Here is a 27,611-nt window from a genome sequence, read left to right as displayed (position 1 = left end):
ATATGATTTGAATTAAATAAGCACCTTTTTGACCCTCACATTCTGTTCTAAGTCCTGATCGGTTAAGTGATCTGCTCTGGGTTTAAAAGCAGGTCTCCCGCTCTCATTCCAGCCCCCTCTCTCACCTTTAAGGTCTTGTCTTTGTCACCATGCTTCCACTGAGCTTGGGAAATGGAATTCCCACAATTTCTTCTTCTCCCCTTCCCCTTATCCCCTGCCTTCGAAAACGTGACTTTCTCTCCTCCCAGGATGACTCACGGGTCCAGGTAGTGAACCTGAACTGTCAGATGAACGAGCTGAAGGCTGACCTTGACCAGAGCAAGACTCGCATCCTGCAGCTGCAAAAGTCTCTGGCAGATGCTGAGGAAGGCCAGTCACTCATTCATCTCTCTTCTCCAGAGACCCGATTCATGGCTTCATCTGCTGCAAAAGAGCAAGATTTATTGCCAAGCACATGGTGGATGGGGCAGCGGGAGAGCTGAGGAGCGGACAGATGGGAATAGAAGGCCGTCCTTGACCTAGAAACCAGGGGGCCCCTCTCTGCTCAGGCTGCTGTAGTTGGGGAGCAGGGGTGGCAGAGGGGCAGGACTTACTTTAGTGATCCTCTTGGGCAGGAGACCCCAACTTTGTTTTTCTTTTGAATTAAGAACAAGGGTACCGAAGCCCTTTGAGAAAAAGAGATTTGTCATCCCCCAAAGATGAAATTCTGCCATTAGCCCACCCTCAAAGAAGTTATTAGAAAACGTGTTTCTGTGTCTTCAGGTGATGAGGCGGTCCCCGGACTTGCCAAGTTTTCACCTGATTGATTCAGTGTAATGCACAATCCATAGTAAAGGCTGACTGACACATGAGGCATTAGATCGGAGCAAAAATCAATCACTTCCTACCTTCAGGGAGATTGCATTCTATGGGGGTAATCAATATGTACACAGAGAAAACAGATGCAAGATCCTTTGAGGGGAGGAGAGAATAACTGAGGCAGAATCCAGGAAAGATTTGCAGAGATCCGACGGTCCCTGAGCTGAGTTATGAAGGAAGCTGGGAATTCTAGGGGCTAGTGCTGGGGTGGGGGAAGGGCATTCCAGGCATGGGAATAATCTCTGCAAGGAAAGGAGTCTAGAGACACCCCATTGAGTGTGGAGAGCAGCACGTTAACCAGCTTGGATGAAATATTGAGTGCATTAGGTCAGGAACATGAAATCTCTCAGAAGGTCATGTGGGGTCAGATTACTAAGGGCTTTAAAGGCCAGACTGAGGACTTTCCATATTATCTCAGAGGATAAAGTAGATTTTTCTTTGCTTCTCAGAAGTGATGGAAGAGATAGCAAGAGAGGAGCCAGGGAACCGCTAAATATTCTGAGCTGTTTGGAGGCTCCTTTGGAAAGGAGACAAATAAGGCAAGGAGATTGATTAGGAGACTCGTGCAATAGCCCAGGCCAGAGCCTGAACTAAGGGAGTGATGATGTGAGTGCAGAAAAGGGGAAGGAACCTAGAGTTCTTCTAAAGGAAAATCAACAAGGTTTGGTAACTCTTGGGGATAAGGGAGAAGGCAGATTCAAGGATGATTCCAAGATGACAAATGTGAGTGACCAAAATGGAAGTGGAGGTCTCCACAGGGTAATTTGGCCAGGTGCAGGGAGAAGCCATAAAGAACTGTTTGGGAGAGAACACAGTTCCTTGAGGACAGGGATCGCTTCATTTCTGCCTTTGTTTCCCCTGTAGTATCTGGAACACAGTAGGTACTTAATCAGTGCTTGGCTATCATTCAAGACCCTCATTCATGGTTCTAATCTGATAGAAAGTCTCTGCAGTCTCATCCCTGTGCTTTCTATAGGGTGGAGAATCCCACAAACATAAGAAAGTGGGGGGTAAGGGAGGTTCGGGAAGAGTTCAGCGTCTTATCTTTCTCTGTAACAAAACAGGCAAGCGAGGTGCAGACGGGCGTCTCACCAGTGCCCAGACTGCCTTGATGCTGCAAGAAGAGACCATCCGGCAGGCGGAGAGGGAGCATCAGGAGCGCTCCGAGCAGCTGTCCATGTTGGAACACAACATCCACATGAGCCAGGAAGAGAAAAGAAGCTTGCAGGTGAGTGGGCCCCATGTGGGGCTGGGAGAGGAGAACCTGGGTCCAGCCCTCCCTTGGCACCTGGAACCATGAACATGGGAGCATTTGCCATACAAGAGAATCCTAGAGAAAAAGCCACTCCAGCCCCAAGGTGCCTTGCAAGCAACTGAGACCAAACTCTACTAGAAAGACAGACCCTGAACATTAGGAGGGGGAAAAGGGTTTTCAAGTCACTTGGGAAGAGATCTCAATGCATAGTGAGATGATTTTACAATAGGGGTGAAAAGCCTATCAAACTCAATAATAGCTGGTTGTCCAAAAAACGAATTTAAGTTCAACTTTAAATTTAACTCAAGTACTAACAAATGTAACTTAAAGTTAAATGCTACTCAAAAGGGGGACAACTCTTGTTGCAAAATCTGTCTGTTGCAAATCTGGAAGAACCTCAGAATTGTCCACAGGAGGACAGATGGGGTAGTGGTTAGAGCCATATACTTGTAGCCAGAGGCTCCCCATCCCACTCTTCCTTCCTACGAGAGCCTGAACAAATAAATTCCCTTCCTCTCGGAGTTTCAGCTTCTTCGTCTGTGAAACAAAGGGCCAAGTCTATAAATACTAATTAAGAACTTCCTAGGGACCAGGGCCGGGTCCTTCCTATGGGAACATCCTATGTTCATCAGAGTCCAAAGTGCACCTGAATGGGAATCTTCCCAGAAGAATCATGACAAGAAAGAGTCAACGTCTCCTTGAGGAGAATTCTGAGACATTTATCTCGAGCTAGAAGCTTTTTCCAGTCTCTTCTTTTACAAATGAGGAAACGGAGGTCTGAAGAAGCTTGTCCAGTATCATTCAGAAGAAGGGTTTTGAACCATACTGCACTGTCTCCCGAGCTGACCTCGGATTGTCGGGGTCATATCCAAAGCCTCCATTCGAGCTTTGTCCACCAAACCCAGGATAGATTTTGAGAGTTAGAAGGCGCCTCGGGGGACATCGGTTCCACTCCTACCCAAACATGCGTGACATAACCCACAAGCGATCCCTGGTCTCTGCTGGAAGTTTATTCATTTTGCATCCGTGAAAACACACACTCAGAGGAATCCAAAGCTAGACCATGATTTGCAGGAGAAACTGATGTCTTTCTTCCACATGGATCCCAAACAAAGGCCTTTCTCCGCTATGGCACAGCACAGAGATGTGACATTTTCCCATTCCGTGTACTACGGTCTGAGTCCCAGTGGAAGCTTCTGCCTTGAGTTGGAAAACCTCCATCCTCCGTGGCTCCTCTTGGTCCTAATCGCCTCTCCAAAGCTCCTGCCTAGACTATGATCCCAGACATCACCCCGGTTTTTCCTTCTATCCCCAACCAGCAGCAGAGGCCTGGTTGGCCTTGACATATAGCAGTAGTCCTTTTGACAAAAGGGAAATTGGGGAGAATGTAGCGACAGGAAGGCCACGTGATATATCCAGGAGCAGAAACCAGGAGATTTACATTACAGTTCCGGTCTCAGACCTCTCGAGTGACCTGGGACAAGTGGCTTTACCTCACTGGGACTCAGTTTCTTCCTTTGAAAATTGAGGTGATTTAGAACAGATGGCCATGGTGGCTCCATATTTCTCTGTGATCTTATAAAAATCAGAAAACTCCTATTTTTTTATGACTCCAGGAGACTTCTTTGCCTTTCTCTGCTTTGCTGTGCCCATTTCACTTCGAATGGAAGGTGAGGTTGCCAAGCAAAGGTTCTCTGGCTGCTCTTGATGTTCTTTAGAACTTTTTTAAAGGAACTCTGGGTTTTACACAACTTCCTTCGCTTTTGAAAACTGATTTCTCCTCCTTCCCACCCCCCACTTCATATAAGCCAGGATATTTGTCAAGGGAAAGTTAATTAAAAACATATTTCTCTAATTAAATGAGAGACTGTGCTATGCAAACAGTCAAATTCTTGTTTGAAAGTAAATCTCTCCCCGTTTCCAGGGCTACCCTGGGAATTAAATAAAGGAACAATACAGCAACAAGCCCAGGGTTGTCAGATTGGGCACAGCATTCCCCAAACACAAGAGCATAGACAGGGCTGCCCCTGTGCCATAAGACACATGTCAGAGCATGCTGCTCGTGCTTGCTGCTCACAGGGACCAGCTCAGGAGCACCAGCAGGCCAGCTTAATCAGATGATCTGGAGGCAAGGAGCAGGAGGTAGCCTGTTTCCTGGTCCCCAAGAGCTGCACTAAGGTCACATAATCCCAGGAGAGCTGACTAAGGCAATATACTCAAAGATATGAGTGGTTCTCCCAAGGATGGGCAGCATGGTGTAATGGGAAGAGCCCAAGACTCGGTGCCTCAGTTTCCATTTTGTAAACTATTAGTAGTAATCCCTGAAATAGTACCTCAAAATCTCAGAGTTGGCAGAAACCTCCCCACAACTATCTAGTCCACCCCACACCTGAACAGGAATCCCCTCTCCAGTGGATTTGGCAAGTAATCAGTCATCCAGATTTTGTTTGAAGAATTCCAGTGAGATGTGAGGAGGTGGGGTTCCCGGGAGGGGGAGGGATGCAGGCAGAGGATGTGCTTGCAGACCTCCTGGGGTGGCCCATTCCACTTTGGACAGCTCTCACCGTTAGTCACTTTTTCCTGACCTCGAGCCTAATTGCCTCCCTGCAACTTCGAGCCATTCTCCTCAGTTCTGCTCCTTGAGGCTAAGCAGAGTAAATCAGATTCCTCTTGATGACTGAGCACCCACGGGAGCTTTAATGCCCCTCTCCAGATTAAACGACCCCAGTTCTTTCAGCCTGTAGTGGAGCAGATCACCACCTGGCTCACCCTCCTTGGGATACTTTGCTGCTTCATGGATCAGTAACACATAGATGTGGAGCTGGAAGGGACCTTAGAGGCTATCATGGGCCATCTCTCATTTGACAGATCAGGAAATTGAGGAACAGAGACATTAAGTGTTTAAGTGTCTTGCTCTGAGTTACACATCTAGTAAGTGTCTGAGATGGGATATGAAACCATCATCCTGACCCCAAGCCTTAACCACTGCATCCTCTTGCCACTTATTAATGTCCACTAGAAGCTGTGATGTCTTAAAGTAAATAGGATACTACAGAAATCACTGTTCTCATAATTATTGCTCTCCTGCTTTTGCTCTTTCGAATCTAAATAGTTCATCCTCCAAAAATGGTATTTACTTTGGTTCCACTTTTTTGCTCCCACAATTAATATTTTGTTATATATGGGCTCATCTTTACTGTCTTTAAATGCCTTAGAGTAAGGGCAGCTAGTTGATGTAGTGCATAGAGCACCAGCCCTGAAGTCAGAAGACCTGAGTTCAAATCTGGTCTCAGATAGTTAACACTCTAACTGTGTGACCCTGGGCAAGTCACTTAATCCCAATTGCCTCAGTGAAAGAAAGAAAGGAAGGAAGGAAGGAAGGAAGGAAAGAAGGAAAAGAGGAAGGAAGGAAGGGAAGAAGGAAGGAAGGAAGGAAGGAGGAAGGAAGGAAGGAAGGAAGGAAGGAAGGAAGGAAGGAAGGAAGGAAGGAAGGAAGGAAGGAAGGAGGAAGGAGGGAAGGAGGAAGGAAGGAAGGAAGGAAGGAAGGAAGGAAGGAAGGAAGGAGGAAGGAAGGAAGGAGGAAGGAAGGAAGGAAAGAAGGAGGGAGAGAGGGAGGGAGGAAGGAAGGAAGGAAGGAAGGAAGGAAGGAAGGAAGGAAGGAAGGAAGGAAGGAAGGAGGGAGGAGGGAGGGAGGGAGGAAGGAAGGAAGGAAGGAAGGAAGGAAGGAAGGAAGGAAAAGAGGGAGGGAGGGAGGGAGAGAAGGAAGGAAGGAAAAGAGGAAGGAAGGAAGGAAGGAAAGAAGGAAGGAAGGAAGGAAGGAAGGAAGGAGGAAGGAAGGAAGGAAGGAAGGAAGGAAGGAAGGAAGGAAGGAAGGAAGAAAGAAAGAAGAAAAGAAAGAAAAGAAAGAAAAGAAAGAAAGAAAGAAAGAAGAAAGAAAAGAAAGAAAGAAAGAAAGAAAGAAAGAAAGAAAAGAAAAGAAAAGATAAATTCCTTAGAGTACCCAATCTGTGATCATAAGGTTTAAACAGTTTGATAATTTTTCCCCATAATAATTCAAAATGTTTTACAAAATGGTCAGACTTAATAGCAATCCCACCAAGAGTGTATTATTTTTGCTATTTTCTGTAGTCCTCCTAAGACTATCAACATCTTTTATCATTTTTATTAATTTGATGGCTAGAAAGTGACATTTCAGAGTTCTTTTAATTGGCATTTCTTTCAGGATTCATTATCTGAAGTGTTCTCTCCTCTCTGTTTATGAATGGACAATTCTTCTGAAAATAGCTTATGTTTTCTGACCACTTTATAAATTAGGGAAACAACATGGCTTCATATTTTTGCTCCCTGGTATACCCTGGCTAAAAAATCTTTTACTGTAGAAACTCAGTGTGAAATTTTTTCCCACTTGATAGTTTTTCTTATTATTTTAGTTGCATTAGTTTTTATCTTGAAAAGTATTTGATTTTACATTATTGACATTATTTTGTTCTTTTTAAAATAAACTCTATCACTCATTTGGTGATGAAATTTTCACCAACTATAATTCTGAAAACTACCACCTTCTGCTCCCTAAGATTTTTGGTTTAGGGTTTTTGTTATTGTTGTTGTCGTTGTTGTTGTTGCTGCTGTTATTGTGGAATCTTTTGGTGATATGACCTTTCATATTCATATCCATAATGGTTAATTGTGGTGGGTGATATAAGAACTGGTCTAAACCTATTTCCTGTCAAAATACTTTCAAGTTTTCCCAGGAGCCCTTCCTCCCAAAGTACTTGGTTGCTGTTGTTGGTTTTGTTGGGTTTTTTTTTTTTTAACTAAGTAACCCTTGAGTTCCTGTGTAGCCATATAGATCTCTTTAAACAGTGGTCTTTCACATAGGGGCTTATTCTTCACAGGCTTGTTGTAAGAATCAAATGATATATTTATAAAATATTTTGCAGAACTTAAAAGTGCTACCACAAATTCAACTCTGATCATGTCTTCAGTAGTGATTTTAAAAGATACATATTTTCTTGGAAAAAGAAATAGTATTTACATTCATCCCGCTTCCTCAAATCAAAGGGGAGGGGATTTTTTGGAATGTAATACCCTGGACCATCATGTAAGAACTGAGGGGTTTCTCAACGGGAACTTTGTCTCCCTGAGGCTCATTTTCCTCATGTAAACTGAGGGGACTGAAATCAATCTTTCAGGTCCCTTCAAAGTCTCAGCATCTATGGCATATTATGTTGTGATTGCTTTTTTTCTAACTTTCCTGGCAATATTAGCAGTAGGAAACACCCCAGGGGACTAGGGATGCAGGAATGGCTGTTTTCCACCTCAAAGTAAGTCAGAAGAGGGGAGGTATTGATTTTGATTGGAGGTGGAAAGGGCAAGGAGGTGAAGCAATTCAGTCAGCATAAATTAAATATGGAGCTTGTACTCTTAGACACAGGGAATTGCTCCTGACATCTTACTAGGTCTCAGACTTCAGGATTATAATCAAGAAGTTTTGTTTGTTTTGCTCTTATGTAAAATGGGAATAATAATCACCAGAGAACTTAATTCATGGAGTTATACCAATGCTGGAGCAAGTGAAACAATGTACCTAAAGTACTTTGTGAACCTTGTAACTATGTTTGATAAACTATATAAAACCATCAGCTATTGTTGCCCCTGAAATCCCAAGCCTGAAACAATGTACCTAAAGTGCTTTGTGAACCTTGTAACTATGTAATAACATTTGTAACTATATAAAACCATCAGCTATAGTTGCCCCTGAAATCCCAAGCTTGAAACAATGTACCTAAAGTGTTTGTGAACCTTGTAACTATGTAATAACATTAGTAACTATATAAAACCATCAGCTATTGTTGCCCCTGAAATCCCAAGCCTGAAACAATGTACCTAAAGTGCTTTGTGAACCTTGTAACTATGTAATAACCTTTGGAACTATATAAAACCATCAGCTATGGTTGTCCCTGAAATCCCAAGCTTGAAACAATGTACCTAAAGTGTTTGTGAACCTTGTAACTATGTAATAACATTTGTAACTATATAAAACCATCAGCTATTGTTGCTCCTGAAATCCCAAGCTTGAAACAATGTACCTAAAGTGCTTTGTGAACCTTGTAACTATGTAATAACCTTTGTAACTATATAAAACCATCAGCTATTGTTGCCCCTGAAATCCCAAGCTTGAAATAATGTACCTACAGTGCTTTGTGAACCTTGTAACTATGTAATAACCTCTGTAACTATATAAAACCATCAGCTACCGGTTGCCCCTGAAGTGCCAAGCCTGAAACAATGTACCTAAAGTGCTTTGTGAACCTTGTAACTATGTAATAACATTTGTAACTATATAAAACCATCAGCTATTGTTGCCCCTGAAATGCCAAGCCTGAAACAATGTACCTAAAGTGCTTTGTGAACCTTGTAACTATGTAATAACCTTTGGAACTATATAAAACCATCAGCTATTGTTGCCCCTGAAATCCCAAGCCCTAGGAGATTCTCAGTGAGAATGTGGGACAATGGAAGAAGCTTTCCCTCCTGTCACTGGCAGGACACTGTACTGCTCAGTGTCACACCCCTCTTGAGGCTTTCATTTCTTCCTTTGTGCAAGGAGGGACAGACTAGATGAATGACCTCTAAGATCCCTTGCAACTCCAGTGCTCTGACAGGATGGGTGACCTTGAAATCTCTGGGCTTCAGTTTCCCATTTTTAACATGAAGAAATGGATTAAAAGCCTTCTTTCTAGATCTACTCTCCTATGACTTGGAACACACCTGGAGCTTTTTCAAATATATATAATCATAGTTTATGGCATCATAGACTCGGAGCTAGCAACCTTGATCAAACCACATCACTTTACAAATAAATGAGGAAAGCAAATTTACCCCATCTACAGACAGGAAGGGGAGAGAAGACTGGAACTCTGGTCCTTGGACTCCAAATTAAGCATATTTTCTGCTTAACCAATCCTCTTATTTCTTTTCCTTTATTCACCTTGTAGGCAATTTAGGAGTGCTATTTGACCACTGGTCAATTGGGGCAGGTCAAGGGCCATGAGAAGGCTGCTGGGCAGAAAGCCTTAATGGAGGGAGTCCTGGTCCTGTTGTTATTCAGATTTTTATTCCCTGCTCAGATTCATCTGGTCTTAGCTTTTTTTTTTATGGATAACTTATTGTCTCAATTAGGATAATAAGCAGCAGATCTTAGTAATAGACCAAGGTATGGCATCTGAGTAAAATGGAATTCTTGATGGGGGTAATGACCCTAAGCTACATTAAAGTGTTCAGGCACTTCTCCCGGTGCTAGTGGTGAGTGGAGTGAATTCAAATGTCTGCCAAAATACCCAGAAGGCAGCCCCTACTCCGACTCACCCCAGCCCAGCCCTGTAGGAAGCCTATTTGTGAAGCAGATGCAGAGAGCAACAAAGCCTCCATGGATCTACTCCCATCTCCATCCTGGATTACTCTGGCTTCGTTCAGATCCAGCTCTGATGCACTCCTTCTCTAAAGGCCTTTCTCTCCAGCTGTGGCACTTCCTCGCTCAGATTGCCTTCCATCCACTTTGGATCTGTCTTGTAGGCACCTCCTTTTCTACACAACATGTGTCCCAGTAGAATGTATGCTCCCTGAGGGCAGGAACCATGTTTCTGCCTTTCTTTGTATTCTTACTTTCAGCACAGTTGGCAGTTCATAGTAAAGGCTTCATTAGTGCTTCTTGGCTGACCTACTCTGTGGGACATCCATTTGTTCCATTGCACTGTGGACTTGCTCTGCTTGATCTCAGATTCCTATTCACAGTGAGTCAATCTCAAAGGCTTCCAAGGTCACTGCCAGCTCTGTCATTCTCTGAAGCCAGGTTCCATAAATAAGGCACATCCTCTAACTGGCCTCAGTTTCCTAATTGGTAAAATGATAAACTTGGGCTTCATTCCTTCCATCCTGTGTGTTTCGTCATGCTCTCTAACATCTCTAAGAACACCATTGCTTCTGGGTGCCATGTTTTCCCTTCAATGGCCTCTGCTCCCCGTGCACCTTCAGGGTAGGAGCTGGGAACCTGAATTTGCTAGCAGATCCTAGGTCAGGAAGGAGAAATGGACAAGATTGAGGGGGAGGGTTGGGAGCCCCTCGGCAGGAGCCCAGGTCCCATGCAGGAAGCCTGATGCCATGACTCTCTACCTCACAGGACAAGCTCAGCAGACTGAAGGCCAAGGAAGCCAGGCTGGACTCGGAAAAGTGGAAACTCAAGGAAGCCTTGGAGGCCTCTGAGTGTCGAGCCATCAAGCTGGAGCTGAGCCAGCAGGCCACCCAAGAGCATCTTCAGCGGGCGCAGAGGAGTCTGAGCAGCCGGGAGGTCGAGGTCCAGGCCTACCGTGAGCAGGTGCAGGGGCTCGGGGCCCAGCTGGAGGAGAGCACGGCCAGACTGGCCTCCCGGCAGCAGGAGCTCGAGCATCTGAGCCACGAGCTGGCCAGGACCGAGGAGGCAGAGAGCCACCTCAAGGAGCGTGTGCGGAGCCTTACCCAGGCCCTGGCCGATGCCACCAGCAGTTCCTGCGGCCTCCAGGAGGACGTGGCCCATCTCCGCAAGGCTCTGGCAGCTGCCGAACACGACCGGCGGCTACTGCAGGTGAGCTAGTGCTTCGTGGCCCAGGAGGTCAGCCAGGGAGCATTCCCTAAGTGCCCACATGTGCCAAGCATTGTGCTGGTCCCGAGAACGCAAAGGAAACCAAAAACCACACTTCCTGCCTTTAGGATGTTTCCACTTGTCCTATAAATGGGTAGCTACAAGATACAGAAGAGATAGGAGGTAACCTTGGTAGGGGAGGGAGGAGGGGAGAGGGGAACACTTGAATATAGAGGATGGGGGAAAGATAGCCAGAAATGGGCAGGGCAGCTGGGGAGAGAGTCAGGGTTCAAGGTCCACCTTTTATGTCACACTCGGTGATGGGGATTACAAGCCACTGGGGTGGAGGAGGGACGAGTTGGTACCAGGCCTCCTTTGTGAGGCAAGAGAGATCCATGCTACTGCTGCTAGGGTAGAAGGACAGAACAGGAAGCACAGTTTGTGCTGGTGCAGCCTCAGCTTTTTCAGTACCAAACTCTGCCAGATTTAGTATGAATGATTTGAAGCTCACTGAGACAGACATTGGGTTCAGACCAATTCGGATGGCAACGGCTACATTTCAAGTGCTTCTTCATTTTATCAGAAGTCTGGGTACACTCTGAGGAACACCCTAATCTCTCGCCTCGGGGCTTTAACTGGGGAACCCTGGAACAATAAATGTTGGACACCTATGAGAAAATAGAGGCTTACTCCCTATTTGCCAGCATGCAATTCACAATATCCCGGGGTTTTATTAAAAACAACTAGGAATCAATCCCAAGGAATTATACAAATCCCTTCTCATGGAGACTGCCAACCAAGGACAATGACTTCCTTGATCCTGAAGGGCTCTTGGTTCTTTGCTTCTTGAAGAGGGAGGGAAAGCACAGGACTCCATGGATCTCTCCTTTTCTTCAGGTCATTCTATATGGCTCTGCAAGACCCCTTCCATCATATTTCCAATCCACATTTTAATTCTATCTCTTTAGAGCAAGATGGCGGCAGAAAAATCTCTCCCCAAAGACCTCTTTCCTGCTGGCTGTCAGTGTTCACTTTCTACAGGCCCCTTCACCGGTTACTTTTCTTTTCTCTTTGTGCCAGTCAGGTCCCATCCATTGTTCTTTAATTCATATCTCTTGGGGTGATTTTCCATAGTTTCTCAAATGGCAAAAAGAAAAGGAAGGCCTGGTTCCCACACGTTGTGCTCTAATCACCCTATTCCCTAACCCGAATCCCCCAATTTTCCTCCAGACTCAGCTCAAATCCTGCTTTGTGCAGAAGAACATCCCCACCCTTACCCCACTGCTAGCCCATTTTCTCTAAGATATCTTCCACTTATATTGCATAGTCTTTTATGTGCATAGTTAATACGCATGCTGTCTCCCCATTGTGACATAAGTTCCTTGAAGGCAGGGTCTATGTTTTTGCCTCTCTTTGGATCCCCAGCACTTGTTGTGTTCCAATCTGGTACACAGGAGGTGCTTAATATGTGCTTATTGACTGACCAAGAAAATGTCTTATCTACATTCCTTAAATTAGGTAAATAAGTTGCCAATATGAACACAAGGTCTTTCAGTTCAATCTAACGAGTATTAATTAAGCACCCACTATGTGCCTGGTACTGTGCTAGACCCTAGTAATCTAAAGACAAAAACAAAATGTTCCCTGCTTTCAAGGAGCTTATGTTCTGCTGAAGGGAGAGGTGCCACGTGTACCTGAAGAAGTAAAGTAAAAGAATAAATAAAGTATCTCTAGAGCAACTTGCAGAAGGCTGAAAGAGGATAATACCGAGGAGTGGAAAGTACTTGTCTACACAGACAGGACATTCGAGCTCAAAGAAGCAAAGTGATACCTTGCTCCAAGATGGTGGACGGAAGGGAGCACAATTGAGACCTGGAGGATCACACCTGCAAAGGCTCAGAGGCTGAAGCGGGAGATCAAGTGCAGAGAACAACAATCAAGCCACTGCTTGGAGCAAAGTGACTGAGACAATATGAAAGGGGGTCCCTGACCAGCTCCAGTCAGGCTGAGCCAGTAGCTCTGCTCGCAGAGGAGCTGAAAGCAGTCAGCTAGATGATGTGCTCCTGGAAGCTTTACTTTTTCATTCATCTGGGTCCCAGAACTTTAAAAGCAGAATCCCAGAGTCTTAGAATAAATCCCTAAATTATAGTCTCCGAACTAACTCCGGGATCTCCTGCTCCCAGGCTCTCAGCATCTCAGAGTGAGACTCACTGAGCTGTGGAGATGCACAATCCCCAAATCAGAGTTCCAGGACCACCGAAGCAAAACAACCCCAAGTGTTTCAGAATCCCCGAGTCTAGAAGCAGAGAGATATTGCACCCATAATGTCACTGTCAGAATCATTCTGCCTCTATCTCTGAGCCAGAATCTCAGGACCCCAATTCCATACATCCCAGAACTTTGGGTATCAAGAATCCTAGAATTCTTCAACAAGATTTCAGAATCAGTTGTGAAATCTCAGAATCATCCCAGAATCAGAGTCTCAGAATTTCCAAATCACTGAACACCAACATTCTAGTATTTCAGAATCACGAGATCTCACAAATTCAGTGCGGGGGCCTGGAGGAATCTCAGGATCCGAAAGTGCTAGGATTCAGTCCAAACTCTCAGCAATAGAGACTTCGGGAACATGGCCCAGATGCTATTAGAGCAGATGTCAAGAATACCAGGATCACAGAATCATGGAACCTCTTGCCCGGAGCATTACAGAACCCAGAATTAGAATCGCAAAGTTAGAGGCTTCAAATCAGAGATTCCCCAAATCCCTAAATCTCAGGATTGAAAAGCAACTTCAAGGCCATCTAATTTAACTCATGACTGACCAATGTACTTGACCAGTAATCATCCAGCCCCACTTGAAGGTTTCTACTTATAAGCAATTCATTGCATCCTAAAGCAGCCAGTTCCACTTAGTTTTCTCCTTTTATTAATCCTAAATCTGCCTCTCTGTAACTTCTAATTCTCTAAAGCCACACAAGAGAAATCTAATCTCGGACCTTTAATTTTTGCTCTCCTGTCGTTTTGTTCTCCAGGCTAATGCTCTAATTAAGCAGGGCCTCGTAGGTGATGGGAACTGGGCTGGAGCTAGGAATGGGAAATGTAATCTCTAATTCCTCCTCCCATCACCAAACATTTCCCCCAACCAGAATCATCTGAAATACCCTCTAAGAAGATTCTAGTTTCTTAGGGGATCATTTTTTGACTTGAGGAGAAGAGAAAGATGGCTGCTAGGTTCTTGGAGACAAGGAAATTAGACAAGAGGGTTAAAGGGAAGCAGAAGGGCCACAAAAGACACATTATTGACCCTTTTCCCAGAATCATAGAGTGTGATCTCTGGAAGAGATTCTAGAGATCAGCTAGTCCTGCCAGAGCCGGTGAGATACATGTGTGCACAAACATGCATGGTATCTATGTGCATATGTATGTATTTGTATCACACAGAATGGGCAGGCTCTATCGACACGGAGGGGGTAGGTACCCAAATACACACATTTATGTCCGGACCCCCATGGGTGTCAGCTGGCCATCCACGAGTCAGAAAGCTGTTAGATGAGGCATCCTCTGAGAATCAATGCAGCCCAGCACACACAGCCTGGGGGACTGAAAGCCAGGAAGTCCTGGATTTGAATCCTGACTCAGCTACCTGGAAAGGTTACTTCTGCTTTTTAGCCCTCAGTTTCCTCATCTGAGGCATGAGGTTCTGCCCCTTCAGGTGCATCACAGCTCTAGAAAGGGAATCAGAAACATCTCATCCAGTCCCTCCCCTCATATCAGGGGATGAAGCTGAGGCTCCGGGTACACAAGTCTATTCCTACACTGTTACAAATAGTCAGAGGTGAGATTGGAAGCCAGATCCTCTACAAGATCAGAGCCATTTCTTCCCTAGATTCTAAATGTAACCTGTCCTTACAATGTATCCGAGACAGGGCTGGAACCCTGCGCTCCTGGCCCCCAAAGTAGCCACGGCTCCTCTATGTCGCTTTGCTTCTCGAGGGAACAGTATCCCAATTTTCTAGACGAGATGCCCCGTGACTCCCTCAGGCTCCCAGTCAGCAAATGGCGGTGGGAGCCAAGAACTCTGAGGGCCCAGAAAGAGCTCATTCCATAGCACCCCCACCGTCTTGCTTATTAGGAGGGTGACAAACAGGGTCTAGCTGCGATCTCACACTCCGGGCAATAAGCGTTTGCTGCCTTCAGCCGCAAGCCCAGAGCACCTGGTGTTACTTAGCCGAGGACAGAGAATGGTGTGGATTGACTTAATTGCCCTCCAGAGTATGAAAGATTATATACTCCAGGTTTGTGCGACCGAAACCTGTGCCAAAGGCGTGACCTATGTTTCCCCCACATCGGCTGGTTTCCCCCTTTAGACTGGTCTGATCCAGCTTCCCCAAATCACTTCATCTCCTCATTAAAGCTGGATGCCCTGCCCTTCCCCCACCCTCAGACTTCTAAACCTACCTTCCCTCAACCAGAGGAGAAAGAGAGGAGAGGAAGAAGGGAAAAGGAGGGGAGGATGGAGGAGAGGAGAGAAAGAAAGGAGAAGGAGGGGAGGAGGAAGAAGGAGAGAGAGGAAGAAAGGAGAAGGAGGGGAGGAGGAAGAAGGAGAGGAGAGGAAGAAAGGAGAAGGAGGGGAGGAGGAAGAAGGAGAGGAGAGGAAGAAAGGAGAAGGAGGGGAGGAGGAAGAAGGAGAGGAGAGGAAGAAAGGAGAAGGAGGGGAGGAGGAAGAAGGAGAGGAGAGGAAGAAAGGAGGAGGGGAGGAGGAAGAAGGAGAGGAGAGGAAGAAAGGAGAAGGAGGGGAGGAGAAGAAGGAGAGGAGAGGAAGAAAGGAGAAGGAGGGGAGGAGGAAGAAGGAGAGGAGAGGAAGAAAGGAGAAGGAGGGGAGGAGGAAGAAGGAGAGGAGAGGAAGAAAGGAGAAGAGGAGAAGAAGGGAGAAGAAGAGGAGAGTGTAACGACCCCACTAACACCCAGGACATCCCAGAATCAGCTGGAATCAGGATAAGCAAAAGTCCTCCGTCTTTATTCTTGGTCCCCAAACGCAGGATTGAACAGGATGGAAGCAGAACCTCCACGACCACTTTCTTCCTCGTCTACCACTGAGAGTCCCTGGCTAGCTTTACTCCACTCCCTAGTCCCTCCTACAATCCTCTATACACCAATCATTGAGCCAGCACGGATAGTGGAAAGGACCATTTTCCAAACATATGCCCATAGAGTATCGTCCAAACAGCAGTTAGCCTCAAGTATTTGGCAGTCCTGACCTCAGGGCATTGATTCAATAGTTTCAGCCCTCTACAGGAGAGGAAGAAGGGAGAAGGAGGGGAGGAAGACAGAGGAGGAGGAAGGGGTCAAAGAGAAAAGACTGGGACCATGAGCACGTGTCCCATCACCACATCATAGCAGCCTCCCTCATCTTCAATTAGCAGCAGGGAATGCACACTGTCTCCATGATCCATAATCAGCCACGATGCTGACTCGAGGAGACGCAGGAGGTCACCTAATTTAGCTCCCTCACATTCCGGATAGAGAGAACGGGGTTCCAAGGAGGAGGCTGACCTAGCCCCAAATCCAGTTAGTGACAGGGCTGGGACCATTGTACATTCTGATCCTCACCTTTCTGGAAACCCATTCCCACACTGTGACTCTCCCTCATTCGGTGATGCCGGATGATTTCTAATGTTCCTCCTCTTCCTCTCTCCTACTCTGCAAAATAAGAGAAGAAACAGTTTATGTGGGTGTTGCCCTGGCAGCTGGGCTCCGCTGGGTACGCACGAGGGTTTACTGGCCAGGCCGGCTTCCGGACTCCTTGCGGCCCTTTGTTGCGGTCATTTTTTAAAAATGTCAGTTACCCTTCTCTGAAGAATGGTGAGAATCAAACCAGTGTCTGTGTGTTCCTCCATTACTTGTTTAAGGTCGTCAGCTAGGAGATAACGTGATGCTATTCAGTGTCTTCTCATCTCCACTCAATCAGCTGTAAGAACACAGGACCGCTCTTCCCAAAGTGATTCCCTCTGTCACTAAGTAAATCATTAGTTGCGTAATTTTTCCACGGCGCACCTGGGCTACCTCTTGTCAAGTGAGAACCTCAGAAACGCAACTTCTGATTTAAGACGCCCTCTGGCTTTTCCCACTCACAGCCATAGTTCAAGAGCCCCCACCCATAGTTTACTTTTCCCAATCAGAGAGCATAATTAATGCAAAGAAAAGGTCATTAAGGAAATCTTATAGTAAGAGAAGTGACATAGGGTATTTCCTCCATCAACCTACATCAATATCTCGTCTACAAGGATATGAACCATCAGTGAGAAGACTCTCACATTTGAGAGTGACACATGTAGGGAGCACGTGTGTTTATATGTGGATGGGGCTTATATTGGAAGCATTTGGAGCTAGGGCATGGCTGCAGATGGGCACTGGCATAAAGAACATGTGTAAAAGCCCAGTTCACTTGCTCCTTGACAACTCACATCTTGCACACCCTCTGTGATATTATCGTGCTGCTTTTTCATTGCCGGCCACACGGCAGGCACTTAGTAAATTATTTTCCTTCATGTTATCTCTTCTCTAGAAAGTATGTTCCTTGAAGACAGAGACTGTCTCCCCGGTGCTTAGGGAAGTTCTTAGCACATGGGGAGAACTTCATAATTGTTTTTTACTCATTCATTCATTCATTGGAGCACTCATTATCCATGTGCTCCCAGACCAATGCTTCCCAGGCTTGTTGTGAAGAACAAATGAAAAAGCTCAAGGAAAGTGCTTTGCATTGTGATTATTATTATTATTTATGAATATTATTTATATTCTTTATTATTATTAAATATATTAGAAAATAGTCATTAGAAGAGGATGAGCTAAAGATCAAATGATATTTGATCATAGACTCATTAAACAATTGGGGGATACAGAGCCAAATTTTGTTTTATTTTTAGGGGTACATGATCCAAAAAGCTTGGACACCCTGTTTCATTAATGTCCAGAAATAGAAGATAAGATTTTATACATACAGATAAACTTCCCAGGGTTTTTATCAGGCTCAAGTAAGATAACATGTATGTGGGGCTTTACAAATCTTAAAGTACTACACATGTATACGTAATATCTCTATAATCAATATGCCTATATATTGAACATATAGATATAGATACAATCAATCAGCTCACAATAAGCATTGATTTGATGCCTACTGTGCGCCAGGCACTACACTAGGAATATAATATCAAAAATCAAATAGTCCCTGAGCTTAGAGACCTTTCACCCAAGGCCTCCAACTCAGCCTAGGTGCCCATCACCCAGAGCCACAGGGTTCTAGTCATATTTCAAATCTTGATGCTAAAGAAGATAGGCCAAATGCCAACGTCGACCCATTGTGCCTAAATGCGTGCGTGTGCCCACGATACCCATGCCTCCCCTGTACCTATTCTGAAGAGCCAGTCAGTCTTAATTATATATTTCCAGCCCAGTCCATGGTTTCCTCAACTAGGGCAAATCATTATATTAGAAAACTTCTTAATGAACTTAGCTTTGATTTGCCAGCATTTTTCTGCCCTTCCTGCGCACCGCACTGGGATAAGCCAAAGTTCAGCATTAAGATTCCAGTATCTTGCCCATCAGTATTTAGAAGTCATTACTCCATTTTGTTTTTATATGGAATTTTATTGTTTTTTTTAAAGCCTTTTATTTACAAAGAATGGGTAATTTTTCCAACATTGACCCTTGTATAACCTTCTGTTGCAAATTTTCCCCGCCTTCCCCCATTCCCTCCCCTAGCTGGCAGATGATTTTATTTAATTTTCAAATGAAGTTTCACTTTCCCTCCCACCTCCCCCCCCCAAACCCATTAAAAAAAAACAAGAAAAACAAAGCCCTTGTTACAGTCGTGTTTATCTATAATCAGGCAAGATCAATCCTTGATTGACTCCATCCAAAAAAAAGGACGTCTCAATCTGCCTGTGAGTCCATCTCTCTCTATCAGCGCGTGCGTGGGGCGTTCCATCAGGAACACTGGGGAACTGTGGTTGGTCAGCGTCTGTAGCGGAGTTCCCAAGTCTTTCACAATTGTTTATCTTTACAATATTGTTGCCATTGTAGAAATCGGCCTCCTGGTTCTGCTCGCTTTATTCTGCATCAGTTTATGGAACTCTTCCAGGTTTCTCTGACACCGTCCCCTTCACCATGATGTCATTTCTAAAGACATTCGTCTTGTACCAGGGAATCTTGCCGAGAGGATCGCGGGTTCTGAACTGGACGGGACTCTTGTGGGTATAGAGTCCAACCTCCTCGTTTTAAAGATGAGGAAACCAGAGGCCAAGAGAGTTTAAGAGGCCAGACTGTGAGGTCCAAAAGGGCAGGGACTGTGTTTAACCTCTCATAATATCCCCAACATTTAGCCCAGTGCTTGGTACATTGAAGGTACCTGAAAACTATTTGTTAACTTGGCTCCTCAGCCTAAGTGCCTGAGACAAGGCCCAAGCCGCACTCCGAGCCTGGCATCCTATTCCCCCGAGCACTAACTAACCCCCGAGGTTCGAGGGAAAAGGACATCGCGTCTCCATCCCATTGCATCTTCCCATGTGCCCAGAGGCCAGAGCTGGTGTGAGCTGAAATCCTAGGAGGGCATTTACATAGATTGCTTCTGCAGGAACATCTGGACTCTGCCCGCCAAGCCCTGGGCGACAGCAAGAGACACAGCCACAGCCTGGCAGAAAGGGGCAAGCGCCTGGAGAGCCAACTGGCCCAGTTGGAGACGAGGAGCCGGGACCTGGAAGGGCAGCTGGAGCATCTGCAGAAGGTAAGGAGGAGAGGAGAAGGAGGAGAAAAATCGGGCCGAAGGGGACCGTGCAGGAAAGGGGCACAGGGGGACAGGGGAAGCAACTTCTCAGGAAGGAGGGGAAAGGGAAGGAGGGAAAGGGAGAAAGGAAAGCGACCCTGCTGGCTTTGGGCCCTTATCCTCTGTTTAATTTCATCATGCTTCCCGTGGCCCGGTGCAAACCCTCTGCATTCTGACTGTCCCCTGTGGCCTTAGCGGTCCCTCCCAGCCTTGCGTCATCTGCGGATGGGATGAGAGTGCCAACAATCCCTCTCATCCAAGGCGCTGACAGAAATGCTAACGGCATGGGGTCCTGAGGCACTCCCCCGGAGACCTCCCAAACCATCCGTTCTGGTTGCATTGTTTCCCAAGATCTCAGATCTGCACACAAGGGTAGAAGTTCTAATCTCCAAGGAATACTTAGCCACATCAGGAATTGCAGCTATGGTGGCAATAAAATTTCTGGCAAATATGATGAAGAGCAAGAAGGTTGAGTATGAGGAGAAACCGTTATCTCAGAAGTGGTCCAGGGGGCAGCAGGGCATGGTAGGTAAAGGGGAACTACAAGGTGTTACAAGGGAGAGTTTTTATGTGGCAAGTGGTCCCCAAAAACTCACCAAGGCCCCAGATCCCTGGAAAAGGAGCTGGGTCATGTCATGTTCTGGTGCCCATGAAAGGCTCTTGGACTTGGAATCAGAAGACCTGACCGGGTGCCTTCCAACTTCGGGTAAATCAGTCACCTTCCCTGAGCCTAAAGTGGGGGCATGGGACCCAATGACCTCTCCCATCACTTCCCGCTTTAAATGAATGATCCAATGACAGAGACATAGCAGGTGGACAGAAATAGACCCACAAGTCTAGAAGACCCAGGCTGTTACCTAGGGGCTTCCAGGATGAACAGAGTGGTGAATTTAGAGTCAGAAAAACCTGAGTTTTATTCCTACCTCAGATATGTCTTTGACATGAGACCCTGGTCAAATCATCTAACCTCTTTATGCCTCAGTTGCCCAATCTGTAATATGAGGAAGCTTGGACTTGTTAGCAACTAAGATCCTTTTCCGCTCTAAATCTATGACCTTATAATTCAAATACTTTTTAAACTATCAATAAACACTCATTTAATTGTTGTCGTGCTTTTACTCCAAACATGACAACTTTGCCCGATGACTCACAAGTTATTACACTATCAGTGGGGAGGTACACAGTATTATGGTTGATAGAATACTGGATGTGACATCAAGAGGAACTGGGTTTAATCCTGCCTCAGACCCTTATCAGCTGTGTCATCTTGGACAAGTCATTTTAAATTTTTAAGCCTTAAATTTTTCTTAATCTGTAAAATGAGGACAATTACAACATGTATCTCACAGGGTCAGAAAATAACCAACCGAGAGTCCCTACAACTTTGTCACTGGTTTCCTAAAATCATAGATTTGAAGCTGAAAAGATCCCACAGATCCATCCAATCCACCACTTTGTTTTACAAAACCGAGACCCAAGAGAACATTATTGATATCGTCATCATTAGTAGCAAGCAAGCATTTTATTAGGCACCTGCTGTATACCAGTCGCTGTACTAAGTGCTGGGTATTTAAAAAAAAGGTCCCACAGGAGAGACAGGATGGGATGGGTCCCTCCAAGAAGTCCATGTCGGCCTTTGTCTCCTCTCCCCCCCAGATCGTGCACAGACAGCGACAAAGCAAGGAAGAGGCCTTAGCCTCGGCCCAGAAGTTCCAGAGGGAGAATCACGCCCTGCAGGAGAAAATTTCCACCCTGCAGAGAGCTTTGAGCCGCCTGGAGAGAGAGCACAAGGAGATGGAGCGGTCGGCCGTCCAGCTGGAGAAGGACAACAGCGCTCTAAAGAGAACACTCTGTAGGGTATCGAGGAAAGCAGAGGCTGGAAGGCGCCTGTAAGGCAAGATCTAGGTTGGAACCCACACAAGGTCCCCGGCCAGGCTGCCAAGGAGCAGAGGATGGAGCCGCGGCAGTGTGGCCGTCCAGTGGCCGTCCAGTGCTCGTGGAGCTCCACCAACTATTATCTCACGGGACTGAAGTTTACAGCCTCCTCACAAGGGAGGCTTTAAAATGAGGAAACTGAGGCTCACAGACCTGGGACCAGAACGCAGATTTTCTGCTCTTGATTCGTCCTTTCTCTTTAGAGAACAAAAATCAGACCTGTGTGGTCATAGTTGTTAGAGAAAGAGCACTGGGCTTAAAGTCATTGACCCGAGTTTCAATTCTGCCTGTTCCCTCCAGCCACGTGCCCTGTCCAAGTCATTTCACCTCCGTTTCCCCGGTTGTCGAATGGAGATAATAACTGTAGCACCTACCTCGCAGGGTTGTTGTGAGGCTCGTGTGAGATAACGACTGTCAAATGTGCTATAAATTCTAAGTTTGCGATTCGGCCTTCCTTGAAGATGTATTATCTCAGCGCCTTTTTGTGAGGGAGGCTTGTGAAGGCGGGCATTCAATTCTTTGGGTGCGATCTGGGATTTCAGTGCTGTGTGTTGGGACAGCCACCAAAGTGCATCTGACCTTGGGCAGTGGTGAGAAGGATCACGGGGTCTGCCTGGAAAGGATCTCAGTGAACCTCTCACCTTATGGAGGAGGCAGCTGAGAGATCAGAGAGTAATGGAGGTAGAGTCCCACAGTTAATAAGTGTCAGAGATGGGACTCCTGCCTCCAGGACACATAAGTTCCTCTGCCCTGGTCAGATGGACCCAATAGTGTCTATTTCGGGCCAGTAGAGTTTTTAAATGATGTGGTAAGCTGGAGAGTTGATGAAGGATTTTGAGCCCCAAGCATATGAAGGAACTGGGAACAGCATTCATCCTAAAGATTAGAAAGAACCCTAGTAGCTTTAAGTCATTACAGAAAATGACTAAAGATTAATCATATTTTGTTGGGTCCCAGAGGGCAGAAACAGGAGTAAGGAGTCTCAAAGAGACAATTTCAGGCCAAATTCAGGAAAAGCTCCCTATATATTAGCGCTGTCCAGAAGCGGAAAGGGTGACTTCTCAAGGACTCCCTCCGTGGCGTCTCCGAGCTGAGGCCGGGTGACCCTTGTCAGGTTGGACCCCACGTCTGCCCAAGTTCCTTCCAGTTTTGAAATTTCATGATTCTGTGGCACTGAATCAAGGAATTCAGCCGAGAGAAATGGATGCAGAGAGAACTGAGATACAATAGTTTGCTTTCAAGTATTCCAAGAATTATCAAGGGACGAGACATGTTTTGCTTGGCCCTGGGGGCCAAAATTAGTCACTGGAAGTAGTTTTGGTGTAGGAAAAGCTTCCTATCTGTTGATCAAAAAAGTATTTGCATGCCTGTTGTATACCGGGTCTTGTACTTGACACTGGGAGTAAAATGGTTCTCGTCGTCCTGATCTCAGGAAGCGTATAGACTATGGAGGAAGATGACATGTACCAAGAATTCAGTGGCTTTTCAGTCTTCATGTCATGCTAGTCTGCCCGTATATCCTTTTTCTAATTCTCCTTTCTTCTTCCCACATCACATCATACAACTCTTCCCATTCTTTTCCTCATTTTTATGGTGTGGAAACATCCCTTTACATTCATGTTCTACATACTGTCCGGCTATCGATTAATCAACAGCCTTGTGTTTTGTTTCCAATTTTTTGTTACCACAAAAAAGAGAAAAAAAGAAAAAAATTCTGCAATGACACTATGTTGTAGGCGGGATCTCCAAGTCATGCCCTCCCCCGAGCCTTAGAGTCACTAGAGCAAAGATATTCATAGTTGAGTGACTTTTCCCAAATAATTCTCACTTGTTTTACAAACTTGTCAGAACAATTTGTACCACCACTAAGACAGCACGGATGCTCTGTTTTCCCAAAGCCCCTACGACACAAAAAGAGCATTTTTTATCGTCTCTATTGATTTTCTGGCTGTCAGGTGGCACCTCAGATTTGTTTCCGTGGAATTTTAAGATTGACAAAGTACTCTACACATGTTGTCTCACTTGATCATTCAGGGGAGTAAATCCAGACAATCAACCTGAAAAAAAATTATGCTGAGGTCGCATTATGGAGGATCCTGAACGTAGGGTAGGTATGAACTTCCTCTTATAGGGGACGGTATGTGGTCGTACCTTTAGGTAGGAGGTAGGAGAAGTTTCTCAGTCCAGGTAATATTTGGTAAATAACTCTACTGTCCTATGGATACCCTCCTTTTTTAGGACAAAGGCATGGTGAAATTGGGGGCTTATTTCCTCTCATACTGAATAGAGAATACAGAGAAAGGTTGCTGACATCCAAGGGGTTCAGGGACTGACAAAGTCTTCGGACTTCTGCTATAGACACTACAAAGTCCCTGCCTACTTTTGAAGAAAACAGCAACATGACCAGAGCTTTGCAATAGGGAGAATAATCTGGTGAAGGTCAGTTGCAGGATGAAGCAGGGACTCAGCTGGATGGTTATTGCTGTAGTATACACGGGAGAAGATGACGACTCAATTACGGCAATGAGATGGGGGCGCCGATGGGTGGTTATTACTATAGCACACACGGGGGATGCTGGGGACCCAACTATGGCAGCAAGATGGGGATGTAGGTGGGGGGTTATTGCTGTAGTACATACCAAGGGTTGATGAGGACCCAACTATTGGGCGGGGGGGCTTTACTGAGTGGTTATTACCAGAGGACACACAAGGGATGTTGAGGACCTTACTATGGCAGCGAGATGGAGATGTGAGTGGGGGGTTATTGCTGTAGTACATACCAAGGGATGATGAGGACCCAACTATTGGGGGGGGGGCTTTGCTGAGTGGTTATTACCAGAGGACACACAAGGGATGTTGAGGACTTTACTATGGCAACGAGATGGAGATGTAAGTGGGGGGTTATTACTAATAGTATGCACAGAAGGGAGGATGAAGACTCAGTGATGACAGTGAGAAAGGGACTCGGTTGGTGATTATCATAGTACACACAAGGAATATTGAGGACCCAACGATGGCAGCAAGATGGAAACCCCGTTGGATGGTTATTCCCACACAGCAACAGCAAGATGACGCTGGTTGGGTGGTTAAGATTACACACACAAGGGATGAGGAGGACTCAGCACGGATGGGGAGGGAGGACTCTGTTGGAGAGTTATTACTATAGGACACACTCAAGGGATGTTGAGGACCCAACTACGGCAGTAAGGTGGGACCTTGCTTGGGTGGTTATTACTGTAGAACACTTGGAGGTGACAAGGACCTAGGCTCTGTTGGCAGAGTAGAACAGATCCTCAGGATGTCCGGGAATGTGATCGGGGCCCCCACAAACAGCAACAGGCAACCCAGGAAATGGTAGGAGCGTGGAGATCCAGAAGGAGTGAGACCATGTACGAGGCCAGGCTCTTAACTTCACCGAAGGTCACCCTAAAAATAGGTCCTGGCCTTCTAAGATTATTTTTGTTAATTATTTGGAAATAAAGGAGTCGGGTCGAGTCCCTGCCGGGCCCCAGGGACACAAAGGAAGACAAAGACCTGCTCTCTGGGAACCCAAAGTCTAATGGGGGAGGCAGTTCTGCACAGACAAAAGGCAGTGGGGACAAGCAGGGGACAAGCAGCAGAGGAAAGGCTTCTTGCAGCAGGAGGATTTTATTAGGGACCCGGTGGATGTCAGGGAAGATGGAAGGGGCAGGGATGAGGATAGAAAGAGCAGGGGTGAGGATGGAAGGGTCAGGGTGAGGATAGAAAGGGCAGGGTGAGGATGGGGGCATAAGAAGGGTCTTCAAACAAAGAGATCCTGCATGAAATAATCACTGATGTTTCTGAAGAGCATTCATATTGATAAATCGCTCTGCACTGATCATCACAAACTTCCCAAGGAGCCTCTGCGGTAGCTTCTGCAGGTATGGGTAATGGGTATCCATTTCACAGATGAGGAAAACTGAGGCTGCTGTGGGAGGTATCAGAGGAGAGGCTTCATGCAGACCTTCCTGGCTCTCTTAGGGCATCTCCCTCCCTCACTGCCTGCTGGCAGGCTCATGTTCCCAGCACCTGCTCTGGCTCCTTGTTGCCTTCAAACGTGGCTCAAAGGACACTCGGGGGTCATCAGGTGCGACCAGAAGCCCAGAGAGAGTGACTGACTTGCCAAGAATCACCCAGAGTGTAAGTGGGAGAGCCAGGTTGTCTGCCTGGAAAGCGGAGGCTCCGCCTCTCTGGGGTCCCAAGCTCCTGATCCCATCGACTTCTATCCAGGAAAGGCCTTTGCTGTTAATCCAAGGGGATCATGGAGCCCCAGGAAGGAGGACGGGTCCCTGAGGCAGAGGACCCCGCTCAGATCCTCCTTCCGGACCTGGAACCATTTGGCCCTGAGTGAGACACTTAAACTGCCTAAAGCCCAGCTCCCTCCGGGGTAAAATAAGGGACTGGACAGATGGCCTCTGAGCTCCCTTCCTCTCCAGGATCTTGTCCATCAGTCAACGGCCTTTCCTAAAGCCGCTCGGTGCCGTTGGGGCCCCACGTGCGAGGCCCATGAGCACAGCTGAGCCTCAGAGAGACTGCGCCAGGTGCTCCCGTCCCACCTGGGCTAGGGGTCAGTGGGGGGGCAGGGAAGGGGCTAATTAGCTCCAGGGAGGGAGGAAGTCAAATCCAAGCCAGGTGGCAAGCTGGTCTCCCCATGAACATGAGCCAGCGTCACTTGACCTCAACCCCTCCCTTCCAGAAATGGGCTCTGTGTATGTGTGTGTGTGAGAGACAGAGACAGAGACAGAGAAAGAAAAGGAGGGAGAGAGTGAGAGAGAGAGAGAGAGACAGAGAGAGACAGAGACAGAGAGAGAGAGAGAGAGACAAAGACAGAGAGACAGAGAGAGAGACAAAGACAGAGAGACAGAGAGAGATAGATAGAGAGAGAGAGAGACAAAGACAGAGAAAGAAAAGGAGGAGAGAGGGAGAGAGACAGAGACAGAGAGAGACAGAGAGAGAGAGAGAGAGAGACAAAGATAGAGAGACAGAGAGAGAGACAAAGACAGAGAGACAGAGACAGAGAGAGAGAGAGAGAGACAAAGAGAGACAGAGACAGAGAGAGACAGAGAGAGAGAGAGAGAGAGAGAGAGAAAGACAGAGAGAGACAGAGAGAGAGAGAGAGAGAGAGAGACAGAGACAGAGACAGAGAGACAGAGAGAGAGAGAGAGAAAGACAGAGAGACAGAGACAGAGAGAGACAGAGAGACAGAAAGACACACAGAGACACAGACAGACAGAAACATGAGACAGAGATAGGAAGGGGGAGACAAAGACAGAGAGAGGGAGGAAGACAGTGTGTGTGCCGTTAACCCTCCCTTCACCCGCTCTCCTCTGCCTCCTTTTTTGCCCGTCACCCTCCCAGTAAGGAGGAGAGAGGAGCGGACCCCGGTCATTTCTCCCGTTCTGAAGGCCTGTGACTCGGGACCCCTGGAACGGGCCCACGGCCTGAGGAGTGGTGGCCGGGCAGGCCTGACTCAGCCCGGGAGGCCGGGACTGCATGTGCTCCCAGCCCGTCTCCCCTGCCGCGTCCCTGTGCCAGACAAGGCCCGGTGTCCGGCAGTCCCGAGCCAGGCCGGGGAGAACGGGGAGGGGCCAAAGCCAGGGGCTTGGGCGCCACGAAGGGGGTGGGAGAAGGTTCCCCCAGAGCTCTTTGGGGAGAACGTGCTTGACATCGCGATTTCACACGCCCGGGGCTCTCGCTGCAATGAAACATCGGCCCGTGCCCCCCGGAGGGCACAGAATCCTGGCAGACCGGGCTGCTGGCCGGCGCCAAGGACATGCAGTCCGGAGGAACACCGTGAGCCGGCTGTCGGCGGAAGGCGGGGGAAAGTCTCCCCCCCCCCACTCCGTGCTGGCGACTGCCCCCGGTCTGGATCCCCTCCAAGCTGACAGCACGGGCTGTCTCTCCCTCCCACCCCCCACTGCTGGGGGGGGCGCTGACCTTGGTCCCCCGGCCTCCAGGAGAATTTAAGGGGCATCTCACTCTTTCCTTCTTGGGACCTGGTTCTGGAAACTTATTCTCATCGGGGCCAGTCAGCGGAGAAAACTCTTGCTCTGCCTCAGGCACGAAGGAAGGCAGGCTCCGACCTGCGCCCTCAGGCTAGG

At 46.9% G+C, this 27,611-nt stretch overlaps 2 protein-coding genes across 2 annotated transcripts in view; both read left to right on the top strand.

Annotated features, from left to right (window-relative positions):
• The window catches only part of CROCC2 (ciliary rootlet coiled-coil, rootletin family member 2), a 47,640-nt gene extending 47,158 nt beyond the window's left edge, over window positions 1–482 (top strand). The window contains exon 12 of the mRNA XM_051990471.1: window positions 249–482. Coding sequence (XP_051846431.1) covers window positions 249–482 — 234 coding nt within the window. The remainder of the gene's footprint in view (window positions 1–248) is intronic.
• Window positions 420–21,949, top strand: LOC127558365 (rootletin-like). Its single transcript, XM_051991716.1, has 4 exons — window positions 420–2,086; window positions 10,293–10,733; window positions 19,366–19,515; window positions 21,211–21,949. The coding sequence occupies exons 1-4, from the start codon at window positions 1,970–1,972 to the stop codon at window positions 21,445–21,447; spliced, it is 945 nt and encodes a 314-aa protein (XP_051847676.1). The 5' UTR covers window positions 420–1,969; the 3' UTR covers window positions 21,448–21,949.
• Window positions 21,950–27,611: the final 5,662 nt, after the last annotated feature.

The sequence above is a fragment of the Antechinus flavipes genome, chromosome 3, assembly GCF_016432865.1.
Source record: "Antechinus flavipes isolate AdamAnt ecotype Samford, QLD, Australia chromosome 3, AdamAnt_v2, whole genome shotgun sequence".
NCBI lineage: Eukaryota > Metazoa > Chordata > Mammalia > Dasyuromorphia > Dasyuridae > Antechinus > Antechinus flavipes.
The sequence above is the reverse complement of the archived record's forward strand: the minus strand, read 5'-3'. Positions and strand labels throughout refer to the sequence as shown.